Raw genomic sequence first — 23,768 nt, 5'->3', positions numbered from 1 at the left:
TATTGTACGTCCCGTGGGCATAGTTGATCTCCTCACTGAGTAAACTTGTTTTACACACACATCTTTTTCCCTTTTCTCCAGGTTAGTAAGTTTCAAAAGTTGCGGGTTGATGTTTGTTAGTTGTTGAATTTTAAAGAAAGAAACGTTTTGGCAAGACCGGATGAATAACATATAGTTCTATCCTTTATGGCGGGACGGGTGTTACAATGGGTAATTCAAAAAAATACCACATTTAGTTTTAGTATTTCAAAAATACCACTAAAGTTTTGGTTTTTCATAAATACCACCTAAGTTTTGGTTTTTCAAAAAAACCACAAAACTAAAATTTAACTTTCAATAATCAAAACTAAACCCTAAACACTAAATCATATCCCCTAACAACTATACCCTAATTCTAAACTAGTTAACCCAACCTAAAATTTTAAATTATAAACATTGAAAATCAATTTTTGTGTTTGTGGTATTTTTGGAAATCAAGACTATTGCTGATATTCTTGGAATATTAAACTAATAGTGGAATTTTTGGCAACAAAACTTGAAAGTGTGGTGTTTTGAGAATTACCGTTTAATATATATATATATATCTACATATACATTTTTACAGGGTTTTTTTGCATTAATTCATTTGGATCCGGGTTTTACCCGGTTTAATCATATTCGGATCTAGGATAAGAGGTTTAAGGAATGTTGTAATAAAAAACGTCATTAATTCTTAAATTCTATTTAAACTCTATTTCCTTAACTTCTTCCCACATTAATTGGTTCTTTTTTTCTATAATCTCTATTCGGACATTTTTTCTCTCAATTAATTACTCCCAACGACACAATCTCTAAAACATCTCAACAATCCTCATTTCATTTCTATTTAAGGTAATATTTTGAAATCAAAAACGATTATTTTATTATAGGCCGACGATATTCAATTCGATATCTTAAGAATATCTCGATCGGATCTTCCATTAATTATTTCTCTAAACAACAAACTGAATTTAATACATTTTTATCGAAATTATAGGAATATTAGTCACTTGCTATAAATACATTTAAAAAAAAACATTTAATGCTGAAATATTTCAATGAAATATCTATACAGAGATTTACGGCAATATTCCCTAAGATTACGATAACAAATTTGAGACATTAATGCTATCAGAAAACAATGAAATGGAAATCAAAGATTGAACTCATTCACCATTAGCATTCATTGTTTTTATTTGATTTTTTTTTTAAAAATATTGTCCTTAGAAATCGTTGACAAATATTCATACCGACTGAATTAAGGAAATTATTTACTACTATACAAAATCGGAATTAAAGCATATTCCTAAAAAAAAATCCGATTAGAATGATTTGATTAAAAAGATTAAAGCATGAATATTTACCTTGGCCACCACTACTTTCGTAACCTAATCTTCCACGCCTATATAAACTCTTTAGCTTCACTTCTCATCCCACCATCAAACACACAAAGCCTTTTTATTCTTCTACCGAAATCACAACATCAAACACACAAAGCCTTCTGTATCGCCAGGTAGCTATCCACGTGGTGCTTTCTCTCTTTTTATTTTATTGATTTTTTTTCGTAGAATGTTAATTGTTTTTTTTTTAAATTGTTCCTCCCAGGGCATGGCGTATTGATATTGGGTAGGGGTATATGCTTCTTCCTCGGCCTCAGATTCCTTGTGCCCACCGCCACTGCGCGTGTTCTTCACCTGCATTTATATTTCCATTATTCAGATATTAATTACCAATAATGTATTAGATTGTGAAAATAGTCTAATTATATTATTAATCTGGGTTTGCATGTGAAACGCTTTGTTATTTTTCTCTTTAGAGGATGATGGTAAGCTAGGCTTATTCTCTTTTAAAATCTCAGTTTCCGTTTTTAGTATATAATGTTATATTTTCATTTTTTGTGTTTGGATTCAGGAATTGGAAATTTTCGCTTTATTACCGACCAGCCTCAAGCCCGACCTTCGTCCCATCTGTGCATTCAAACTCACACATGAAGATAATTGGAATTGAGAAGGAAGGACGACGAGCAGTTTGATAGCATCATAATTCGCACAATGATTTCCGGAGCATAAGGACAAGAGGGTAAAGCAGTTCTAAGGTTGGTCTTTGATCCGCAGGGAAGTCAGTGGAGGAAGAGATGGTATACATGTAAGGGTTAGTGACTGTTTTCAAATATGATGAAGAGATTTCCTCTGTATATTAAATATTGTTGTTTCGTTATATGTTTTATGTTTGCAAGAAGAAGATGTTTGGCTGGATTATGTGTACCTGAGGAGAACATGTGAAAGCCAATGTTTGCTTTTTTGTTTGTTTGCTCTTTCAAATAACCGTATTCTTTCAATTAATATTTGACTTTCATGCACCAAGAGTTACTCTTCCATGTAACTATTTATTTATACTCTGCTTTTGGTATTTGATGTGTTAATTTAAGGCTCTTGCTTATACTAAACACTTTTGAAAAAAATGATTTGGAATTGGTGTAATCTTTTTATTGTTCCATAGAAACGGGCTGAATTTTTGGTTTGTGAATTATTTTACAAATACTTTTTTTACTTTAATAAAAAGTTCAAAAAATCAAAAGAAAAAAAAATCTATAATTTTCAGTTTAAACAAAGATCCCGTATCCATGAAAATGGGCAGAATTTTTGGTATGTGAATAATTTTACAAACCCTTTTATTTAATTTAAGAAATATTTTGTCATACATATGAATATAAATAATACTACATTTAACTATAAGAGCTAAATTTATCAAAAACCATACACCACCAATCAGTTTTATATACTACGAAAATCATAAATTTATGAAGAACAAAATTAAAAAGTCAAAATTGTCCCACGGGTCAATATCTAAATGTGTAATCTACATATACATTTTTACAGGGTATTTTTTGCATTAATTCATTTGGATCCGGGTTTTACCCGGGTTTAACTTTATCCGGATCTTGGATAAGGAATTTTAGGAAATTTTTAAACAAATCGACTTTAAAACGACCTGATTTTATGGCAATCGGGTATAAGTATAACACTAACACATTTATTAAAACGAAATTAATTCTTTTATTATCCATATTTAAGTTACCTATTTTAATCCTAAATAATCTTTCTTATTAATGCTCCTAATAAATAGCCATATATTTGGAAAGATTGCAATCTTATATTTGAAATTCTTTAGAAACAAATCGACAATAAATTAACTAACTAAACATCCCTAATTTTTAGATTTGAGTTTCAAAGATATGGAAATCAAATATTTAATTTTAAATACTATTAAACATAATATCGAAAATATCTAGCAAATAGAAACTACTACAACAATAAAATCAAAATCAAATCTAAATTTCTAATGATTATTCCACATACCTTATCATAAATAATTAATACAATATAAATCATTAATTCATTTTTTTAATTAGGAAAATTTAAACATTAGTTTCCAGAATCTAATTTGTTTCCGAAATTAATGCACATAATAAAACAGGGATTAATTGTTTACACGAAGATTCGATTTATTTAACATTTATTAAGAAACTAATTCATATACATAAAGATTGCAATCTCATATGGATATATCTTTGTAACTACGTAAATAGAAGAGAAAAAAGTGCATTTATTTGCTATAGATTTTGGCATATTCCAACAATATTCTAAAGATCACAATCTTTCTAAAAACAAGATAATCATTATTCAATCACAATATTTTGGATTTGTTAGTTTACTCAGATAAGATTTTTGTATCTCAAAATCTAATTTCACTACCAAAAAAATAACAATAATTTAGAAGACTCTAATTTTTTTGTTCCCTATATAAGAGATGTCGAGAGCAGTCGTTTCATTCATCAACACACACGTTTCCAATCAACAGATTTCAAAGTTTTTCAAGTGATCTATCCTTTATTTCTCATGTTATCCGTTAGGAGTCTTTCATACTTGAAACCCTTTTAGAACATGTAAAAATAAAGGTCACGATAATAAGATTTTGAAAACAATAGTTTGTTTTTTTGGTGAAACAATAGAAATAGTACAAACCAAGTTTTAATACCCTATATATCAGTACGTAATGAACTATATAATTTTCTCTATCTCTATATTTCAAAAATGAACTTAAAATATACTAATACTACAGTATATATCTATATATACATTTAAATAAAAAATAATAGCATATATGTAAAAGAGAAGCCTTACAATAAAAATTTATATTTCTTTTTAACAAAAATATAGGCCCGCGGTGTACCGCGGGTGGATATCTAATATATATATATATATATATATAGGATTTTGTATCACACTAGGTGTTTCCAAAATTGAAATAAAATTAGTTTTAAATTTCTTTAAAAGATGGCTTTAAATTTCTCAATATTGTGGAAGTGTGGTCTGAGTGTAATGCTGCTGTTAAAGCTCTCCTTGAGCCTCTGGAGTGGCCTCGCTATCGTTCATATCTCGATAAGATCCATAGTCTCATGTCTGGGTTTTAGAGCCCTGTTTTTAAGTTGTCTTCAACACAAGCCAACTCTATAGCAAGTGACATTGCTCGAAGCGTGACTCGTGATGGGAGGTTCCGCTCATACCTTTCAATTGGAGGTCCTTCTTGGTTGCAGTCTCAGATTGAAGATGAAAGAAAGAATTTATAGGCTTCTCCCGTTTTTGAATTGTGTTGGTTTTGCTTCATGGTTTGAATCCTATAGAATCCTGATTTTCAGTAATAAGCTTGATTTGAGTTGATTGGCACAATTGTGCCTCTTTTTCCGCTAACCGTGTTGGGGTCGGATCCCATCCCCTAGCACCGAGCCGGATTGTGGACACCTCAGGGAACTTCTGAAAATACCTCGGGGAAATGTGTTAATCACCTAGGTAAAACAAGCCGTTCACCTCGGGGCAAAGAGACATCCGCCTCGGGGCAACATGCCGGTCACCTCGGGGTCCACAGGTGAACTCGCAACCCGAGCCAGCTCTTCAACCGCCCGAGCCGGTTCACGCCAAGATACCCGAGCCACTTCCTTCCGTATACCCGAGGCCATCACTTCGGGTTACCCGAACCAGTCGCCTCGGGTACCTGAGCCGATCCTTCCTGTGCACCCGAGCCGATTGCATAAGTTCTCCAGGGCGAGGTATTCGTCATCACCCGAGGCAAAGACTTAGTAAATATTTTCCTTCAAAGGTATCATTTCCAAGCAAGTTATCATTTCCGAAAAAGAAGGATCATTTCCGATAAACTCGGAAATGATAAAGAAGAATCGCGAAGGATCAACTCAAATCAGGAAGTCTTCCAAAAAAACTCCGAAGAATAAGGAAATTATCCTAATCCACGATATTCTGGCCGACTTCAAGATAAATGGAAATCTTCCGAGAATATCGCTGGAGAGGCGGTTATTCATCCCTATATAAAGAGATTCAAGGCTCAAACGAAGGGGCAGGCAATATCGCTCTAGAATTTACACTACGCAAAGCTCTCACAGCACAAACATCTTTTTCCTTTTCGATCAAACTCTTGTACGATCAAAGTCATCTTTTTCTTAATAATATCAAGAACACCATCTCTGGTTACAATCGTTCTGTTGTTCTTTGAGAATTCACGATTATCGTATCCCTAAAATAAAACCCTAGACAAATCTTGATTGTGTTAGTTTCGACTTCCACAGTTTGGCGCCGTCTGTTGGGATACTTTAGAATTCTCTTACCCTAAGACGCAGAACTCGATTACCGAAAAGGACGATGAACAAAGACGGTCGTCAGACACCACCAGCTGGAGGAGGGATCCCGAACCCTCCGAACCCTCAGAATCCTCAAGCCGATCCGACGATCATAGCGACTCTAGCCGAACTGAAAGACCTGATGGTTAAATTCCAGAAGAAAGCTGACGACCAAGAGAAAGCTAACAAAACTTTGGCGCAGCGAGTCGACGAAATCGCAACACGTGGGCAACCAAAAACAACGCGTTTCCAGACTCGGCCGCCACGAGCTCGGAGGGATTTACCTGGCATCAACCCAACAAGACTCACGTTCGCGACACCAACCGGCAACGCAAGAGTCGCAACCCGAGCCGACCCTGCCAGACGCGAGAACCAAGATGACCCCACCGAGCCAGACGCAGTGGATTTAACGGACGAGCCAGACGATCTGCAAGATGAGCGTATCCGAGCCGGAGCTAACTCCGCCGAGCGAACAGATCTCACTGACGATGAAGAAACTGAGGAAAACATAAGGTGGGCCGAAGAATCTGAAAGAGAAGATGAGCTAATCAAGATCCGAGCCTCCCTAGCCAAGGCGGAAGCTGATATGAAGCTCGTCAAAACCTTGATACATAGCGTTTCATCCTCCGCACCGAACATCGACCGAATTTTAGAAGAATCTCGGAATACTCCTTTCACCAAAAGAATTTCCGAAACGACGATTTCTAATCTGGGAAAGTTCAAAATCGACTCGTACAACGGATCAACCGATCCTAAGTGCCACATTAAATCGTTCGTGATATCTGTGGCCCGAGCCAGGTTCAAACCCGGGGAAAAGGATGCAGGTCTGTGCCTACTGTTCGTGGAACACCTCAAAGGACCCGCATTAGAGTGGTTTTCAAGATTGGAACGAAACTCGATTGACAGTTTCAACGAACTGTCGACACTGTTCCTCAAACAATACTCCGTGCTCATCGACCCCGGAACCTCCGACGCGGATCTGTGGTCCCTGTCTCAACAGCCCACCGAGCCGTTAAGAGATTTCCTCAAAACCTTCAAATCGACGCTAGCCAAGGTAGAAGGAATTACAGATGTAGCCGCTCTTTTGGCTTTAAAGAAAGCTCTCTGGTACAAGTCAGAGTTCAGGAAAGAGTTGAATCTGTCTAAACCGACAACAATTCGCGATGCGCTGCACCGAGCCTCGGATTTCGTCGCCCATGAAGAAGAGATGGCGCTGCTATCAAAGAGGCACGAGCCAACGAAACAGGCGCCCCGAGCCGAGAAAACCGAGAAAGCCCAAGCGACGCCTCCGGTCCAGAAAAAGACACGTGAGAACGGTACGTATACGCACCACGAAGGGCGTAATTTCTCAGGATACCATATCTATCAAATTGACACGCCCCGAGGCCAGGGCCGTGGACGAGCAAGAGAATCCTTCACTTGGACAAGGGATCAGCCACCGAGCAATGATCAAGAATATTGCGAACACCACAAAATTTTCGGCCATCATACCTCGAGATGCCGAAGCCTCGGAGCCAAGTTAGCAACCAAATTCCTAGCTGGAGAGCTCGGGACAAACGTTACTCTTAAGGACCTCGAGCCAGAACCAGAGCCCGAGCAGACCAACCCAAGAAGAGACCCCGAACCAAGGAACCAGGAGTCTCAGAAAAGAACCCGGGGGTCGAAAGACGAAGACCGAGATGGTACGCGGCAGAAGGTTCTTACCATAATGGGTGGATCGCCATACTGTCCTGACACCGTAGCGGCGATCAAAGCTTATCAACGCCGAGCCGAGACGCCTAGCAACTGGACGAGACGCTTCGATCGACCTAACGACGTGATCACGTTCGAAGAAAGCGAGACAAACGGGCTCGACATGCCGCATAACGATCCAATCGTCGTCACATTGGCGATAGGAGACCATGATATTTACCAAGTATTAATTGACACCGGCAGCACCATCGACGTAATCTTTCGCGAAACGCTCCGACAAATGAACATCGACATGTCACAGGTAATTCCGACCCCGAGGCCTGTCCTCGGATTTTCAGGGGAAACTTTGATGACGCTTGGAACCATCCAACTACCAGTCCGAGCCGGCGGGGTAACAAAGATAGTCAACTTCTCAGTCACCGATCGACCTACCATCTACAACGTCATAATGGGAACTCCGTGGTTAAATCTAATGCGAGCTGTCGCGTCAACATATCATCTGTGTGTCAAATTCCCGACCCCCAATGGCGTGAAAACAATCTGGGGCAGTCAGAAAAATTCTCGCATGTGTTTCATGGCAGCACACAAACTCCGAAACCCTGTCACTGAAGCGAAGGCTGGAACTGATCACAAGAAATCAAAACTTGGCCGGAGTGAAGAGAAGGCTATATCTAAACAGTTATAGCAATTACAGATCGAGGAGGCGCGCGAGGAGAAGAAGCCTACCTCGGATCCTGTAATCTCCATTAGCCTCGACGACGAATGGCCTGAACGATGCGTGGAAATTGGCAGCGACTTAACCGAAGAAATCAAGACCGAGCTCATCTCATTCCTCAAAGAGAACATCGATACCTTCGCCTGGTCGGCTGAAGATCTACCTGGGGTGAGCATCGACGTAATCTGCCACGAGCTGAATGTTGACCCATCTTTCAAGCCCATCAAGCAGAAGCGAAGAAAATTGGGTCGGGATCGCGCAGATGCAGTGAACGCCGAAGTAGAAAAGCTCCTGAAGATCGGCTCGATCTCCGAAGCGAGATATCCGGACTGGTTAGCAAACCCAGTCGTGGTTAAAAAGAAGAACGGCAAGTGGAGAGTCTGCGTCGATTTCACCGATCTGAACAAAGCTTGTCCTAAAGATAGTTTTCCGCTCCCACTTATCGATCGTTTAGTGGAAGCAACCGCGGGAAATAAGTTGCTATCATTCATGGATGCTTTCGCAGGATACAATCAGATTCTCATGCACCCTGACGATCGCGAGAAGACAGCATTCATCACAGACCGAGGTATCTACTGTTACAAAGTCATGCCCTTCGGACTCAAGAACGCTGGCGCAACGTATCAACGGCTCGTCAACAGAATGTTCTCCGAACAGCTCGGAAAGACGATGGAAGTTTATATCGACGACATGTTAGTCAAATCCCTTGAAGAAAGCGATCACATAGCCCATCTACGCGACTGTTTTCGCCAGCTCAACAAGCACAATATGAAGCTTAACCCGGCAAAATGTCGTTTCGCGGTAAAGTCTGGAGAATTCTTGGGATATCTCGTAACTCACCGAGGCATCGAGGCAAACCCGAAGCAAATCGATGCTCTACTAAACATGCCCTCACCACAGAACAAGCGCGAAGTCCAACGTCTCACCGGGAGAGTCGCAGCCTTGAACCGATTCATCTCGCGGTCCACTGACAAATGCCTTGCTTTCTACGATACTCTGCGCGGGAACAAGAAATTCGAATGGACCGATCGCTGCGAAGAAGCTTTCCAGGAACTGAAGAAGTATTTGGCTAATCCACCGGTGTTAGCGAAACCAGTCCCGGGCGAGCCATTATTCCTGTACATCGCAGTCTCTGATACGGCTATAAGTGGAGTCATAGTCAGGGAAGACAGAGGGGAGCAGAAGCCGATATTTTATGTTTCGCAAACTTTCACCGACGCGGAAACACGCTACCCGCAAACTGAAAAGCTCGCCCTCGCCGTAGTAATGTCAGCTCGGAAGCTACAGCCATATTTCCAGTCTCACTCAATTGTCGTCATGGCGCCCGTATCACTCTGAACCATCCTGCACAGTCCGAGCCAATCGGGACGCTTGGCCAAGTGGGCGGTAGAACTCAGCGAGTATGACATCGAATACAGAAACAAAACATGCGCGAAATCTCAAGTCCTGGCCGATTTCATCATCGAGCTGCCAACAGAGAACGTCCGAGAAGAGTCACCCAACGCTGTTTGGATCCTCCACGTCGACGGCTCATCCTCAAAACAAGGTTCTGGCGTCGGGATCCGCCTCGCATCACCAGAGGGTGAAATCCTTGAACAATCCTTTCAACTAAATTTCGACGCGACTAACAACGTGGCTGAGTACGAAGCGCTGATAGCAGGACTTAAGCTGGCTCGGGGACTTAAGATCAACAAGCTGCGAGCCTTTTGCGACTCCCAGCTCGTGGCTAATCAATTCAATGGAGAATATGTGGCTCGCGACGAACGAATGGAAGCGTATCTTGCTCTCACGCAAGACTTGGCGAAACAGTTCGGAGAGTTTGAGTTAACCAGAATCCCACGAGGTGAGAACACACCGGCCGATGCCTTAGCGGCTCTAGCTTCAACCTCCGACCCAAATCTGAAGAGAGTCATACCGATTGAGTTCATCGAAAAGCCGAGCATTGAAGATAATAGCAAGGATCAAGTTCTAACAGCTCGGGAGACAGAAGAACCGGAAGAAATGGACATCGAACAGCTAGACCAGCAAACTACGGACGCAACCGAGCCCGAATACGGAAGCGACGCCAAATGGATCGGAGCCATCCGAAGCTACATCGCCGATGGAGAAGTTCCTACTGAAAAATGGGCAGCTCGGAAGCTTAAGGCCAAAGCGGCTCGGTATACTCTGATCGACGGAGAGCTTTTTAAATGGCGATTTTCTGGTCCCCTCCTTATCTGTGTCGAAGGAAATGAAGCTCGGAGAGTCATGAAAGAAGTACACGGCGGATCTTGTGGAAACCACTCTGGCGGAAGAGCCCTGGCTATAAAGATCAAACGCCACGGATATTTTTGGCCGACGATGGTCAAAGACTGCGCGAAGTTTTCTCAACGATGTGATAAATGCCAGAGGCACGCACCAACCATTCATCAACCCGCCGAGCTCCTCTCTTCCATCACTTCGCCTTATCCATTCATGCGATGGTCCATGGACATCATCGGACCTCTACACAACTCCAAGCAGAAGAAACTTGTCCTCGTACTGACAGACTACTTCTCCAAATGGATAGAGGCAGACTCCTACGCCAGCATCAAAGATGCGCAGGTCGAGAACTTCGTTTGGAAGAACATCATATGCCGCCATGGGATACCTTACGAGATCGTCACAGACAACGGATCGCAGTTTATTTCGGCTCGGTTTGAAGGATTCTGCGAGAAATGGGGAATTCGCCTCAGCAAGTCTACGCCTCGGTACCCTCAGGGAAATTGACAGGCCAAGGCGGCAAACAAGACGATTCTCGACGAAATAAAAAAGCGCCTCAACGCGAAGAAAGGCCGCTGGGCCGACGAATTGGAAGGAGTATTATGGTCGCACAGAACCACGCCGCGGCGGGCCACGGGAGAAACACCTTTCGCCCTTGTCTACGGCACGGAATGCGTGATTCCCACCGAAGCCGAGATCCCGGGACTAAGAAGACGTTTTCTCCCCGAGCAGGAAAATTCCAACACTCAGATGATGCTGGACGAGCTGGACTTAATTGACGAGAGAAGAGATTCAGCTTTGATCCGTATGCAGAACTACCAGAATGCAACGGCTCGGTACTACAATTCCCACGTTAAGCATCGCCGCTTCCATGAAGGAGATCTTGTACTGCGCAAAGTTTTCCAGAATACCGCCGAACAGAACGCAGGTAAGCTCGGCGCGAATTGGGAAGGACCTTACACGATCGCAAAGGTAATCCGTCCCGGCGTCTACGAACTCGTCAACATGAACGGCAAAGCGGTACCTAGATCCTGGAACGCAATGCATCTAAGGAAATATTACCGCTAAAAACCTAAGGTACGCATGTACTCGAACTACGGGGTGGCTTGATCCCTGAAAAGGGTACGTAGGCAGCTCGTCCTCGGACGAGTTCAGCTACCCCCCCTAATTAAAAAAAGGGGGGAGTGGGTCCGTATACATATATACTCCCACTAAATTTTTCAAATTCTCTAAGTTTTTACCCTTCGGATTATCAATTTTATCGACCTCGGAAATTTTAACGGTCATCTTATCGACCTATAAAGCTAAAAGTTCGTTCGGATGATGGCCACGTCCACGAACAGAGAGCTCATTTCACCGCTTCGGTTACAGCGCGCTATATAAGTATTCAAGACAATTCGGTCAGAGATATCTGACCACCAAGAGATTGTCTTCGGAAAACCCAGTTGACTTCTACACTGGTACCCCAGTTCGCTTCTAAGCACTGGCAATCGACTGTATCAGCTCGGGTCGCAACCGATAAAGATTAGTCCCACAAAACCCAGTTACCTTAACACTGGTACGTTACTCATCATCACGGTTCGGAGATTAATTTCTATTGAACCAAAGGTCATTTCTACCGAAACCCAATAACAACGCATATTTCGTTGTCTCGGGCATGTCATAAACCCAGTTACTCAACATTGGTATCGAATCCAAGAAACATGCATTCAGATGGATAAAGCCGTCCAGGCATAAGTTTTACAAAAGAAATAAAAAAAAACAACAGAAGAAAAAGGAGTTTTAGAGACGCCTCGGGCTTATTCGTCTCGCTCCTCGGCATGTGTCACCGCAGGATCCAGGAACGTTCCTGCTTGATCGATAACTCCGATTTCGGTCGCGTCGCCTTCCACCGACCTATTTCCGAGGCTATCATGAGCGGAGTCGGGTGACACCGGAGGAACCTTCAAAGTTCCGAGCAGTTCAACCGCAAGCTGAGAATACTCCGCTTCGGCGTCCCCGAACTCTTCTTTCCATGCCTCTACCTCTTTCTTCTCGTCCTCGATCGACTTGCCCCCTTCGAGCTCGGCAATCAGCTCGGCGTTTGCTTTGGCCTGGGAGAAGTACATGTAACGGTCGGCAACTTGGTCAAACTGTTCTAGTTTCGCCTCGATCGTCTTGATCTGCTTGGCGAACTCTTCAGTAACCGCCCTTTTTGCAGCTTTCCTGGCTCGGGCTACCTCGACCTCCCGAAGAGACTTCTCCTCGGCGAGCAGGCGGTTGAGGCGCTCAACCTCTGCTTCGGTTTTTTGCCGAATTCGAGCATTCTCCTCGGCCTCTTTCTGCCTCGCCTCTTGCTCAGCAGCGACAAGGGCCTCCGCATTTTCTCTCGCCATAGTCGCCTCGGCTATTCTCCTCTCCGATTCCGCACGGGCTATCTCAAACTGCTCGTTGGCAGCTTCATGCTGACGGTTCATGGATTCGTAAGAACGAACCAGCGTGTTCATTGAGGAGAAAGCCTGGGGATAAAATGACATGTTAGGAACGGAAAAGAACTTCGAAACAAGAGGTTCAACAAAAAAAAATCATTACCTTCAGAAAGTTGGCCGAAGTCTCGGCGTATCTCTCCGCCTCGGCCAGATTCTCAGGAGCCGTCAACAACGGCCATGCACACGAAGCAACAAGGTTGGCCGAAGCCACCTTGTCCTTGTAAATCGGTCGAGAGCTTCCGCGATCGCTCTTCGACCTCTTCCTCCTACCGGTAGAGTGGTCGCCCCGAGGACGTTTTCCTTTAGATTTGGCCTGTCTACCAGCAGCCAAGCCAACCACAACGTCGGTGTGTTCGACCTCGGGAGCTTGAACTCCACTATCCCCAGCCGGGACATCGTCGACCGCTTCGGGAGGAACCGAAGCAACCGCTAGATCAACCCCGGATCCTTCGGGGCCCTTAACCACTTCGGGCCTGCCAGACGCCTCGGGAAGATCGGACGCCTCGGGCCTTCTAGACCCCTCAATCAAAGGTTTGAAGGCTGCCTCGAGAGCTTTTTTCTGCTCGGCCGCTTCCTTCTCGGCAGCCTTTTTCTCCCTTAGCGTCATCTTCGCCTTCTGCATCTCCATGTAGCCGCTTAGTCGGTGATCCGAGGAAGATGACGATGATGAACAGGACACGCCTCGGAGTAATCTCAGCGCTTTCTCAACTCTTTTGAGCGTAAAATGTTTGGTCCAGTTACACTTCCGGGAAGCCAACTCCTTGTGAATTTCTAAAAGATCTTCGGGGATAAGCTCGAGGAACGCCGGGTTACGATCTGAAAACGAAAATAAAACTGGTTAGAATAAATCGATCAAATCACGACAGAGAAAAACTCAAACGCTTCGGGTAAACTACCGATTTTGCCCCATTTCGCAACAATTTTATCAAGGCATCCCTCGGGGACGGAGTCCTCGTCAATCGCGACAAAGAAGAAATGATCAGTGTATTTCTCATCCTTGCTCGGGAACCCGCCAATGATCTTTTTATTTTTGCTCGGCGAGATGTAGTATCTTTCCAGAGGACCCGGGCTACGACGAACCTCCAGGAAATTCCTTAAATGCCCGAGGGACAAAACTTTATCCGCCTCGAAACTCCTTACTAAGATCCCAATAAGATGCCGCAATCCACGAGTTGAGATCTGAGCTAACGCAATCTTGTACGACCACAAATACTCAACGATCAGCCTCGGGAGAGGGAACTACAGGAAATAAAAACTGAAAAACCCCTCGTACAACGTGAAGAACCCCTCGGGAGGATTATCGGCTCGTTCACTCGGGGTCGGAAGCCTCATCGTGACTCCTTCACTGAAACCGAACCGAACTCTCAATTCTCTGAGGGAGTCCTCGGTGGATAGCGTAGAACCAGGGGGGTCGGGCCTTTTTACTTTTCTGGCTCGCTTCGTCTTCTGCTGCAAAGCCTTAGCCGCTTGCACCCTGGCCTGAAGCATTATCGCCTCCGCGTCGGAATCATAGTGAACCGCCTCGGCCTTTACGGGGAGCAAAGACGGCTCGGGCGCTTTTTGCCAACGAGAGCCCCCAGCTTCGTCCTTAGACGGAGGATGCGCTCTCCCCGTATTTAAAGCTGCCTCGGGGTCATCAGGAAGATCCTCATCCCGAGCCATGTTCGCAATCGTATCTTCCTGAGCCACAAATTGGCTCGGATCTTGGTCCACGGATGACGATTTTGATTCACTATCGCCGTTCCGCTCGGAGCAATCTGAAAAACTAGCCTCGGCTCCTTCCGAGGGACTGCTCCAAACCATCTTCCTTTCATGAACGGGAATTTTTCTACCTCGGGACGAATCACTTGAATCAGAAAGTGACATCTTCGGCTCGGGTGAATCAAAAAGAATCGGAAAAACAAGATTTGAAATCGGAAAAAACCAAATCTAAGATCTGGTACGGCGGAGGAACGACGGAAAATAAAGCAAAGCAGAGGAAATTAAAGAGATCAAGATCAGAGAGAAAAGAAGCGAACCTTAGAAATTTTCCTTGCAGATTGCGAAATGGGAAAATGAAGCAGGAGTCGGATATTTATAGAATGCTTCGGCGCGTCGGGTACACACGAGTTTAATAATATTTCGCATCCGCCCAAGTCTCGGGCGCGTCGGGTGCGCGTGACCAATATTAAGATACTTCGCATCCGCACGGGTCTCGGGAAGCAGCAGAGGACTCTTCCACTTCTCGAGGTAGAATCTCAACCGTCACATGCGCTAGAAGAAGATGAAGCGTCAAAGAGATTTGAATCGTCAAGAATCAGAATCATCGAAGGACACTAACCATCTTTGAAATATGGAAAACCCTGGCGGCGTACAAGGATGGGCTCGGGACAAAGTTTAAAACGGCTCGGACTAAACAGTCGTGAAGCTCATTGTTTGCTTCTCAAATCAACGAGCTGGGGGGCTAACTGTTGGGGTCGGATCCCATCCCCTAGCACCGAGCCGGATTGTGGACACCTCAGGGAACTTCTGAAAATACCTCGGGGAAATGTGTTAATCACCTCGGTAAAACAAGCCGTTCACCTCGGGGCAACATGCCGATCACCTCGGGGTCCACATGTGAACTCGCAACCCGAGCCAGCTCTTCAACCGCCCGAGCCGGTTCACGCCAAGATACCCGAGCCACTTCCTTCCGTATACCCGAGGCCATCACTTCGGGTTACCCGAACCAGTCGCCTCGGGTACCTGAGCCGATCCTTCCTGTGCACCCGAGCCGATTGCATAAGTTCTCCAGGGCGAGGTATTCGTCATCACCCGAGGCAAAGACTTAGTAAATATTTTCCTTCAAAGGTATCATTTCCAAGCAAGTTATCATTTCCGAAAAAGAAGGATCATTTCCGATAAACTCGGAAATGATAAAGAAGAATCGCGAAGGATCAACTCAAATCAGGAAGTCTTCCAAAAAAACTCCGAAGAATAAGGAAATTATTCTAATCCACGATATTCTGGCCGACTTCAAGATAAATGGAAATCTTCCGAGAATATCGCTGGAGAGGCGGTTATTCATCCCTATATAAAGAGATTCAAGGCTCAAACGAAGGGGCAGGCAATATCGCTCTAGAATTTACACTACGCAAAGCTCTCACAGCACAAACATCTTTTTCTTTTTCGATCAAACTCTTGTACGATCAAAGTCATCTTTTTCTTAATAATATCAAGAACACCATCTCTGGTTACAATCGTTCTGTTGTTCTTTGAGAATTCACGATTATCGTATCCCTAAAATAAAACCCTAGACAAATCTTGATTGTGTTAGTTTCGACTTCCACAAACCGTAATACCTCTAGTGGGTCATTGTCTATATTATCAAATATTTTTTTATTCCTTGCTTTTCAAATATACCAAATAATCCATGGGAAAACTTATGAATCGAATTCCGAAGGTATTCTCCCAAATAATTGATCCAAATTTGCAAAAATAGATTCCGTGGAAAAATTTCCCACAACCGTAGGAATCTGTGAAAGCGTCCAAATTTACCGTGTCGGGTGGCACTGAAAGATTGTATGATTGATCGTTTCCTCTGGTGCGCCACATCTGACACATCTTGTATCACAGTCAATTCTTCTTTTCCGCATATTCTCTGTAACTAGTACACAACCCGTTAAAATTTGTCACAAGAAATGGCGTACCTTAGGTGGACATTGCACTTACCAAGAATGTGCTATGTTTGTCTTTTTGAACTCTTTCTTTATTTGAATAAAATTAATATGATGACAAAAAAAGATTTTTAATCAATATTATGAGTTTAAGGTATAAAGCACATCTTTTTAAGACATGCAATGGTATTTTAGGACATGCAATATTGCAATGTGGTAATTTACCATAAGCTCACAATATTGACAATCGAAACAGAGGAAATAACCGTGGAGCGCAAGCTAGGGCCGATTTGACCATAGAACTTATTACATTTTTAGCCGTGATGAAGAAGAGCAAAACCCTAATTTCCGATAATGCATCCGAATCTGAGATCTGTCGTTGTGCAGTGTTATCGCCTCGGCTTTGGTGGAAAAACCCTTGTGTCTCGTCCAGATCGTGGTTTCTGTTCGCAAACTGGTAGCAAAGGTAACGTTCTTTGACTCTTTATCTCAGATCTTTTGAAATTCGTAATCGTATATGTTAAGATTTTAATTTTGATATATATATTTTTTGGGTCCTTTCAGGTGAGAAAGCTGTCACAGAGTATCGAAAGATATATGCATTGAGTCCTGTTGGTGTAGTTTTATATTCGGCTTTCTGTGTTTGGGGTAATGATGAGATTATCCTTATAATACTTTTAGATAGAAAATAAAAAGCAAAAAAACTCATTGTGATTACATTTTTTTTTCCCCTATATACATCAGCAATGTACGAGATAAACAAAGGCAAGAAAAAGGATGGATATAGGTTCCGAAGCAAGTAAATGGGTATGAATTGCTTTCTGTTTTTTCTTAAGAGAGTCTCAAAAAGAAATTTTACTAATCTAAATTAGAATCTACGTCTCTTTTTTTCTCTCTGATTTCTCGTGGACTCTCCGATGCATAAATTCAGAGGAAAAGTGTGATTTAGTTTTACTTGCTCTATATGTCAATGGTTTTAATATGTTGTGTTTTAATTTTACTTGTTCTATATATCAATGGTTTTGATATGTTGTGTTTTGATTTAGCCTACTTGTGTGGTTGGTATGCAATATATAATTGAGAATAACCTTGTCTCTGGTTGTTTATCTTTAGTGGGAACTTTCTATCCGAAAAAGGGCTATTTTTGTATAATTTGTTACACTGTGTATTATGAACCTTATCATGGAATATCTCCATGGCCTTGGAAATAGCAACCCCACCAAAACTATGTGCGTATCACCTGCTCACCCTGATCACCTAGACTCTCCATTAGGTCCATCAACAACCCTATATACTTTGCGACTGACCGTAGAGTCTTAGGCTGTCGTAAATCAATCTCGGATGCCGCTAAGTTGACTGCAATCAAACCCTTAATTCACGCCGGCCCCCCAATGAATCTTCCTTACGGGACTAAGTGAAATAGTCCTATGGAAAATTTTGCTTCTCTTAAACTAGAGAGGAAAGCTGTCTAATTCGTGTTCACATTTCCCAAACACTCTTTCTTCTGGCACACGTTACTCATGCTTCACTTTTCCGTAACGATTATATCTTGTGAATGTATAAAACTAAGGGGGGCATTGGATCAGTAACAAATTTATTTAGATATAACGGATTTGTCCATCAATAGCTTTAGTGGCTTGATTCCTTCATGTTTAAGGAATATTAATAGGGCGGATCAAACCTTTGATATCGGGCTTTGGATTAGAATCGGATCAGGTCTTTGAATATGGGCTTTATTAGGTTTAATATTTATGTAATTAGGGTTAATGTTCCCTAACTAGTATATATATGTATGTAGCCGTCTTATATCAATAACACAGAATTTCCAGTATCGTTTTGTGTAATTCTGACATGGTATTAGAGCCTTTTGGCTTCTAATCTTTAAGGTTTTTCGTGATCTTTCTTCATGGCCAATGGTGGTGCGAAGAAAGACAGAGCTGCGGAGGGCGCTCTTGTGAAGGTCAGCGGAGCTGCGGAAGGCGCTCAAACCAATGGAGCTGCAGAAGGCGCTGAGACATTTGTGAAGGTCAACGAAGTGGTGGAAATCACCGATGTTAAGTTCGAAGCAGCAGAAGGCGCTTCAAGAAAGAGAATCCATCCATATGATGTGTCCTCGAGTGATAATCCCGAAGCCATGATCTCCCATGTGTTGTTGAAACGACTTTGGGATAGTCTTGGCAACTATGAACAGAGTGGTGCGTGCACTTGTGGCGGGTGTACTTGTAGATCAAAAACAAGAGAAGCTCGCAAACGTGAAGACGACAAAGTTCGCCAATTCTTGTTGGGATTAGATGAACAATGCTTTGGGGCTCTCAAGTCTGCGTTGGTGTCTCGCGAGCCTTTGCCTATGTTGAATCAAGCTTACTCAATCGTGCTAAGAGAAGAAACAGTTAAGTCAGCACCTCGTGAGAAAGTACAAACGAGGGATGGTATGAATTTGGTGGTGAACGCTCCTCAACCATGTGGTCGTGGAGATAGTTTGTCTCAAGAATTGATATGTTCCCATTGTGGTCGAAGTGGACATAATAAAGATAAGTGTTACCAGGTGATTGGTTATCCAGAGAATTGGAGAAAATGTGGTGTTGCCAGCTCCTCTTCAACTGAACGGGAGCCGTCTCTGTTAGAGAGGTCCGCCGTTATGGTGGAAGGTGGCATGGAGCCACTGTTCAGGGGCAAAGTAAGGTCTTCGATTTCGTGAACCATGTTTCTTTGCGAGCAGTATTGATCGAGGATAGAGTTTTTCGAAGAGAGGTATTTTGTCGTCTCCACAGACGGCGCCAATTGTTGATTTCGAAAATCACACAATGAATTTGTTTAAAGGGGGAAAACAAATTCGGTTAACTCTCTTGCTATTTGTGATCAAAGACTCGAAAAGAATGATGAATTTTATTGCTTAGAAACAACGCTAGGGTTTAGCTCAAGAATAATTAGAGTTTTTTGTGCAAAGTTGCGGATCCCTTGAATAGAGGACAAACCCCTCTATTTATACATGATTAAGGCGGTTTAAGATATGTTAATCTTCTAAATCTTCGGAGCCTTATCCTCTTCTTTTCCTTTCTTTTCGCGATTCTCCTTTTCTCTTAAGGAAAATCTTCCTTTTTCTTGAATGAGAAGTCGGTTTAGGCGATCTCCCGTCTTCGGGTCGAGCTCGCCAGGCGACCTCCCTTCTCTGGCCCGTTAACAGGCCTAACCGGGATTTCTTGGTTTGACTGAATTCTCAGATTTGTTCGTAATTCGTCCGGTTTAAGCCAGTATTGTCGGAGGTGATAATTCATGCACTAAGTATGAAATTAACTGTTATTATTTTATGTCATAACAGGACGAACTATGATTCTTTGACTTTTTCTTTACATGTTGGCATGTGAAAACAGAAATTGAATGGGAAATTTTGGTATTTTTCAATGATCATGTTCCTAATTGATAAAATATGTTTGCAATTCATTACATTTTGAAAATAGTCAAAAAGTTAATGAACTCGTCAACGTCAAGTCAATAGAGTGTGTGATGGATAATTATAAGTTGGTGGAAGAAATGAGTCAATGGTCTATGTGGAGAAGTTTGGCAAGTGACACAAATATCATTGATCATAGAGACTTAAGATCATATAGAAAGACCGACGAGCTGACGCTAGATCGTTTTGTTCTTTTTAAAGAGAGCTGCAGAAGCCATAATCATAACCTATCACAAACCACACAGACTAAATAATGATGATACCAAGCCAATCGTATTCCTTTTATGGTATTGTTTTTACCATGCATTTCTTTTTTTTGTTTTCCTTTGTTCTACATACTTTTGCTTCTCCTACGCTCCACCGTTGCCGCCATGATCAGAGGGATGCTCTTCTGGAGTTCAAACACGAGTTTCCGGTAAATGAATCCTACCAAAATGCTAAAGACATGAGTTCATGGAACAAGAGCAGTGATTGTTGTTCTTGGGAGGGTGTCAAATGCGACGTTAGATCTGGCGAGGTGATTTCACTTTACCTTGATAACGTCTTTCTCAACAACACTTTGAAACCAAATAGTGGTCTTTTCAAACTCCATTATCTTCAACACTTAACCCTTTTGTCTTGCAACCTTCTTGGGGAGATTCCTTCTTCATTAGGAAACCTTTCTCATCTCACGTATCTTGACTTTTCTTATAATGAATTAGTAGGTCAAGTTCCAACTTCAATTGGAAACTTGACCCAACTAACCTCATTGAGCCTTGCGAGAAACAATTTAAGTGGCAAAATTCCGATTTCATTTTCCAATCTTACGAAATTGGTCACACTTCATCTCAACAATAATTACTTTGAATCCAAGCTCCCAACTGACATGAGTGGACTCCAAAACTTGGAGGTTTTTTTTTGTGATGGAAACTCATTTTTTGGGCCTTTCCCTACGTCCCTGTTCATGATTCCTTCGTTACAAGTTGTTAGTATTGTGAGAAACCAATTCAACGGACCCTTAGAGTTTAGGAATACATCTTCATCATCTAAGCTTCTTGGTCTATTCACTTCTCATAACAAATTAGATGGTCCAATCCCTGAATCTATATCTAATTTTCTCAATCTCGTTACATTAGACCTTAGTTACAATAGTTTCATTGGACCAATCCCCACATCTATATCACAGTTAGTTAAGCTCTCTTATCTTGATCTTTCCAACAATAAGCTAGAAGGCAAAGTACCAAGTTGCTTATGGAGATTGGCAGTGTTGAAGCTTTCTCAAAACTCTTTTCGCAGTTTTGAAAAATCATCAGAAGTTGTCGATCGACCACAAATGCGTGAGTTGGGTCTTGATTCGAATACATTCCGAGGACCATTTCCCCATTGGATCTGCAAGTTTACATCGATAGATCTCTTAGATTTGTCCAACAATAGCTTTAGTGGCTTGATTCCTCCATGTTTAAAGAATATCACCCATCTTCTTCAAGTGCTTAATCTCCAAAACAACAACTTCAGTGGAATTCTTCCTGATATTTTTGTCAACGCTGCCAATTTACACTCACTTGACATTAGCCGCAACCGCTTGGAGGGAGAGTTTCCACAGTCTTTGATCAATTGCAAAGCTATGAAACTTTTGAATGCGGAAAGCAACAACTTCAAGGACAAGTTTCCATTTTGGTTGGCTTCTCTTCCATTTTTAAACGTCATCATCCTCCGATCAAACCAATTCTATGGGCCCTTATATCAGCCCCAAGTCCCCATTGGGTTCCAATATTTAAAAGTCATTGATGTCTCACATAATGATTTCATTGGAACCTTCCCAGATTTCTACTTTTCCACTTGGCTAGGGATGACCGCATTAAAAGCAGAATATGATGACACATATATGGAAGAATTCATGGATTTTACTGCTTCTTACCGTAATTCAATGGAAATAGTACATAAAGGAGTAGACACAGAATTTGAGGGGATCCGAAAAGACTTCGTAGCCATTGACTTTTCGGGAAACAGATTTTGTGGAAGAATCCCTGAATCTATTGGATTGTTGAAGGGGTTGCGTCTTCTCAACTTGTCAAGTAATGCATTCACGAGCGACATACCTAAATCATTGGCTAGTTTGACAAACCTTGAGGCACTAGACCTATCACAAAATCAGCTAATAGGTCAGATTCCTCGAGATCTTGGAACACTCTCCTTTCTATCAACAATGAACTTCTCCCACAATAATCTCGAAGGTCCAATACCACAAGGCACACAGTTTCAAAGCCAAAATTGTTCATCATTCATGGACAACCCCAAACTCTACGGTCTCGATGAAATCTGTGGAAAAAGGCATGTCCCGAATCTTACACCACAAGGATCGAAGGAATTGCGGGAGCCTAAAGAAGAAGTGATTAACTGGATAGCAGCGGCAATAGCATATGGACCTGGTGTTTTTTGCGGATTGGTGATTGGACATATATTTGTTTCACACAAGCATGATTGGTTCATGGAAACGTTTCGTAGAAACAAGCCTAGAGTAGTCATCAGAAGTGCTCGTTGAACACTTTCTCTTGTCCTTTTACGCATTTGTCAAGTTTGTTAGAATTTTCCATTAGCGTTCTCCAATAACTCGTTTGTGTTTGTAATTTTCTGTTTTATGGTTTTTTGTAATAAACGTCTTTGACGGATGTGTGGGATCAAGAATATTATTATATGCATTGAATCTTTCTTACGAAGACTTTCTAAGTGAAAAAAGTCCAATGGAAAATTTTCTTCTCCTAAACCATAGAGGCTGAAAGTGTCCAATTCGTGTTCTGATTCACATTTCCCAATCACTCTTTCTTATAGCTTACGTAACTCACGCTAGCTAGCCTTTTCCAATATGAGATTTAGAAAGAGTTTTTAATTTAGAAACTAAAAAGTTTCTATATATATTTTTCCCCCATCTTGCCTCTAGAATCACATCAACAATAGTGACTCCTCACTCAAACATTTTCACCTAAACCGTAGTGACACTGCAATTATAATTTTACCGCCAATATTTTCATTACATAAACAATAGATTTCATGCAAGGTAGCTGCCATGCTATCGCAATGAAGGGGAATTGGAGTGAGACCCCAAACGACAAGGGTAACGCCTATAACCAAATGATCGATCTCACTCACCGTATAAGACATTAATTGATCTATACTCATGCTTTCGCAGAAGAGCGTGAAACCATCTGTTGTTTACTTCATTACTTGTCTTCCAAGATAGAGAAGATTGGTCAAGCTGTATAAACCAGCCGGTGAGAGACCATCTAATCCGCATTCAAACTTGAACAGAATGCCTTGACCTTTCATGTTAAAGCTAACTAACGTTAAGATTTGTCAAAGTCAGGGAAAACAGAACTATGAACAGTATATTAGTGACTTGATTTTCGGACGATGAACATGACCTTCAAGCTCAGTAATAGGATCTTAGGATTCGAAGCTAGCATTGATTGGAGTGGAATTCATGGTCATGGAATCGAAGAAGCAGCTGTAACTGCAGTTACATGTATTTCTGTAAGTTAAAGCTAAGTTTTGTTAATAAAATTACATGTTTTGTTAGTATCCTGCTGCTTTTTGCAAGGTCTTACACTTTGCCTCTTTACAATGATTTCTTTCTAATTGATAAATTTTGTTTGGAATTTGTAAGAAATTAGCTAACTAAAGTTTTTACATATATTCAGATAAAGAACTCGACAAGGTTGGTCAAGTCAAGAGAGTATGTAGTGGAAGAAATGAGTCAATGGTTTTTGGCTCTTTGTGGCACAAATCACGGATTATATAGACTTAGAGAGGAGAAGAATAGTCATGCGTTGACGCTAAATTTTCCAAAAGTCAACAACTAAACTCCAAAATTGTTTTTTCTCTT

At 42.0% G+C, this 23,768-nt stretch overlaps 1 protein-coding gene and 1 long non-coding RNA gene across 3 annotated transcripts; both read left to right on the top strand.

Moving 5' to 3' along the window:
• The first annotated feature begins 1,492 nt into the window (after positions 1-1,492).
• Positions 1,493-2,356, top strand: LOC110228842. Of its 2 annotated transcripts, none has more exons than XR_002332314.1 (3): positions 1,493-1,531; positions 1,624-2,163; positions 2,261-2,356. It is a non-coding gene; the product is annotated as an uncharacterized LOC110228842 (long non-coding RNA). The 2 variants fall into 2 exon arrangements; XR_002332315.1 differs by having other exon boundaries at positions 2,255-2,356.
• A 17,736-nt stretch (positions 2,357-20,092) lies between these two features.
• On the top strand, positions 20,093-22,607 carry LOC110228948 (receptor like protein 30-like). Its single transcript, XM_021027396.1, has one exon. It carries the CDS (start codon positions 20,163-20,165, stop codon positions 22,428-22,430), a length of 2,268 nt encoding a protein of 755 aa, XP_020883055.1. The 5' UTR covers positions 20,093-20,162; the 3' UTR covers positions 22,431-22,607.
• The last annotated feature ends 1,161 nt before the right edge of the window (positions 22,608-23,768 follow it).

Source organism: Arabidopsis lyrata, assembly GCF_000004255.2.
Source record: "Arabidopsis lyrata subsp. lyrata unplaced genomic scaffold ARALYscaffold_4, whole genome shotgun sequence".
NCBI lineage: Eukaryota > Viridiplantae > Streptophyta > Magnoliopsida > Brassicales > Brassicaceae > Arabidopsis > Arabidopsis lyrata.
Note: the sequence above shows the minus strand (reverse complement) of the source record. Positions and strands in the feature narration are given on the sequence as shown.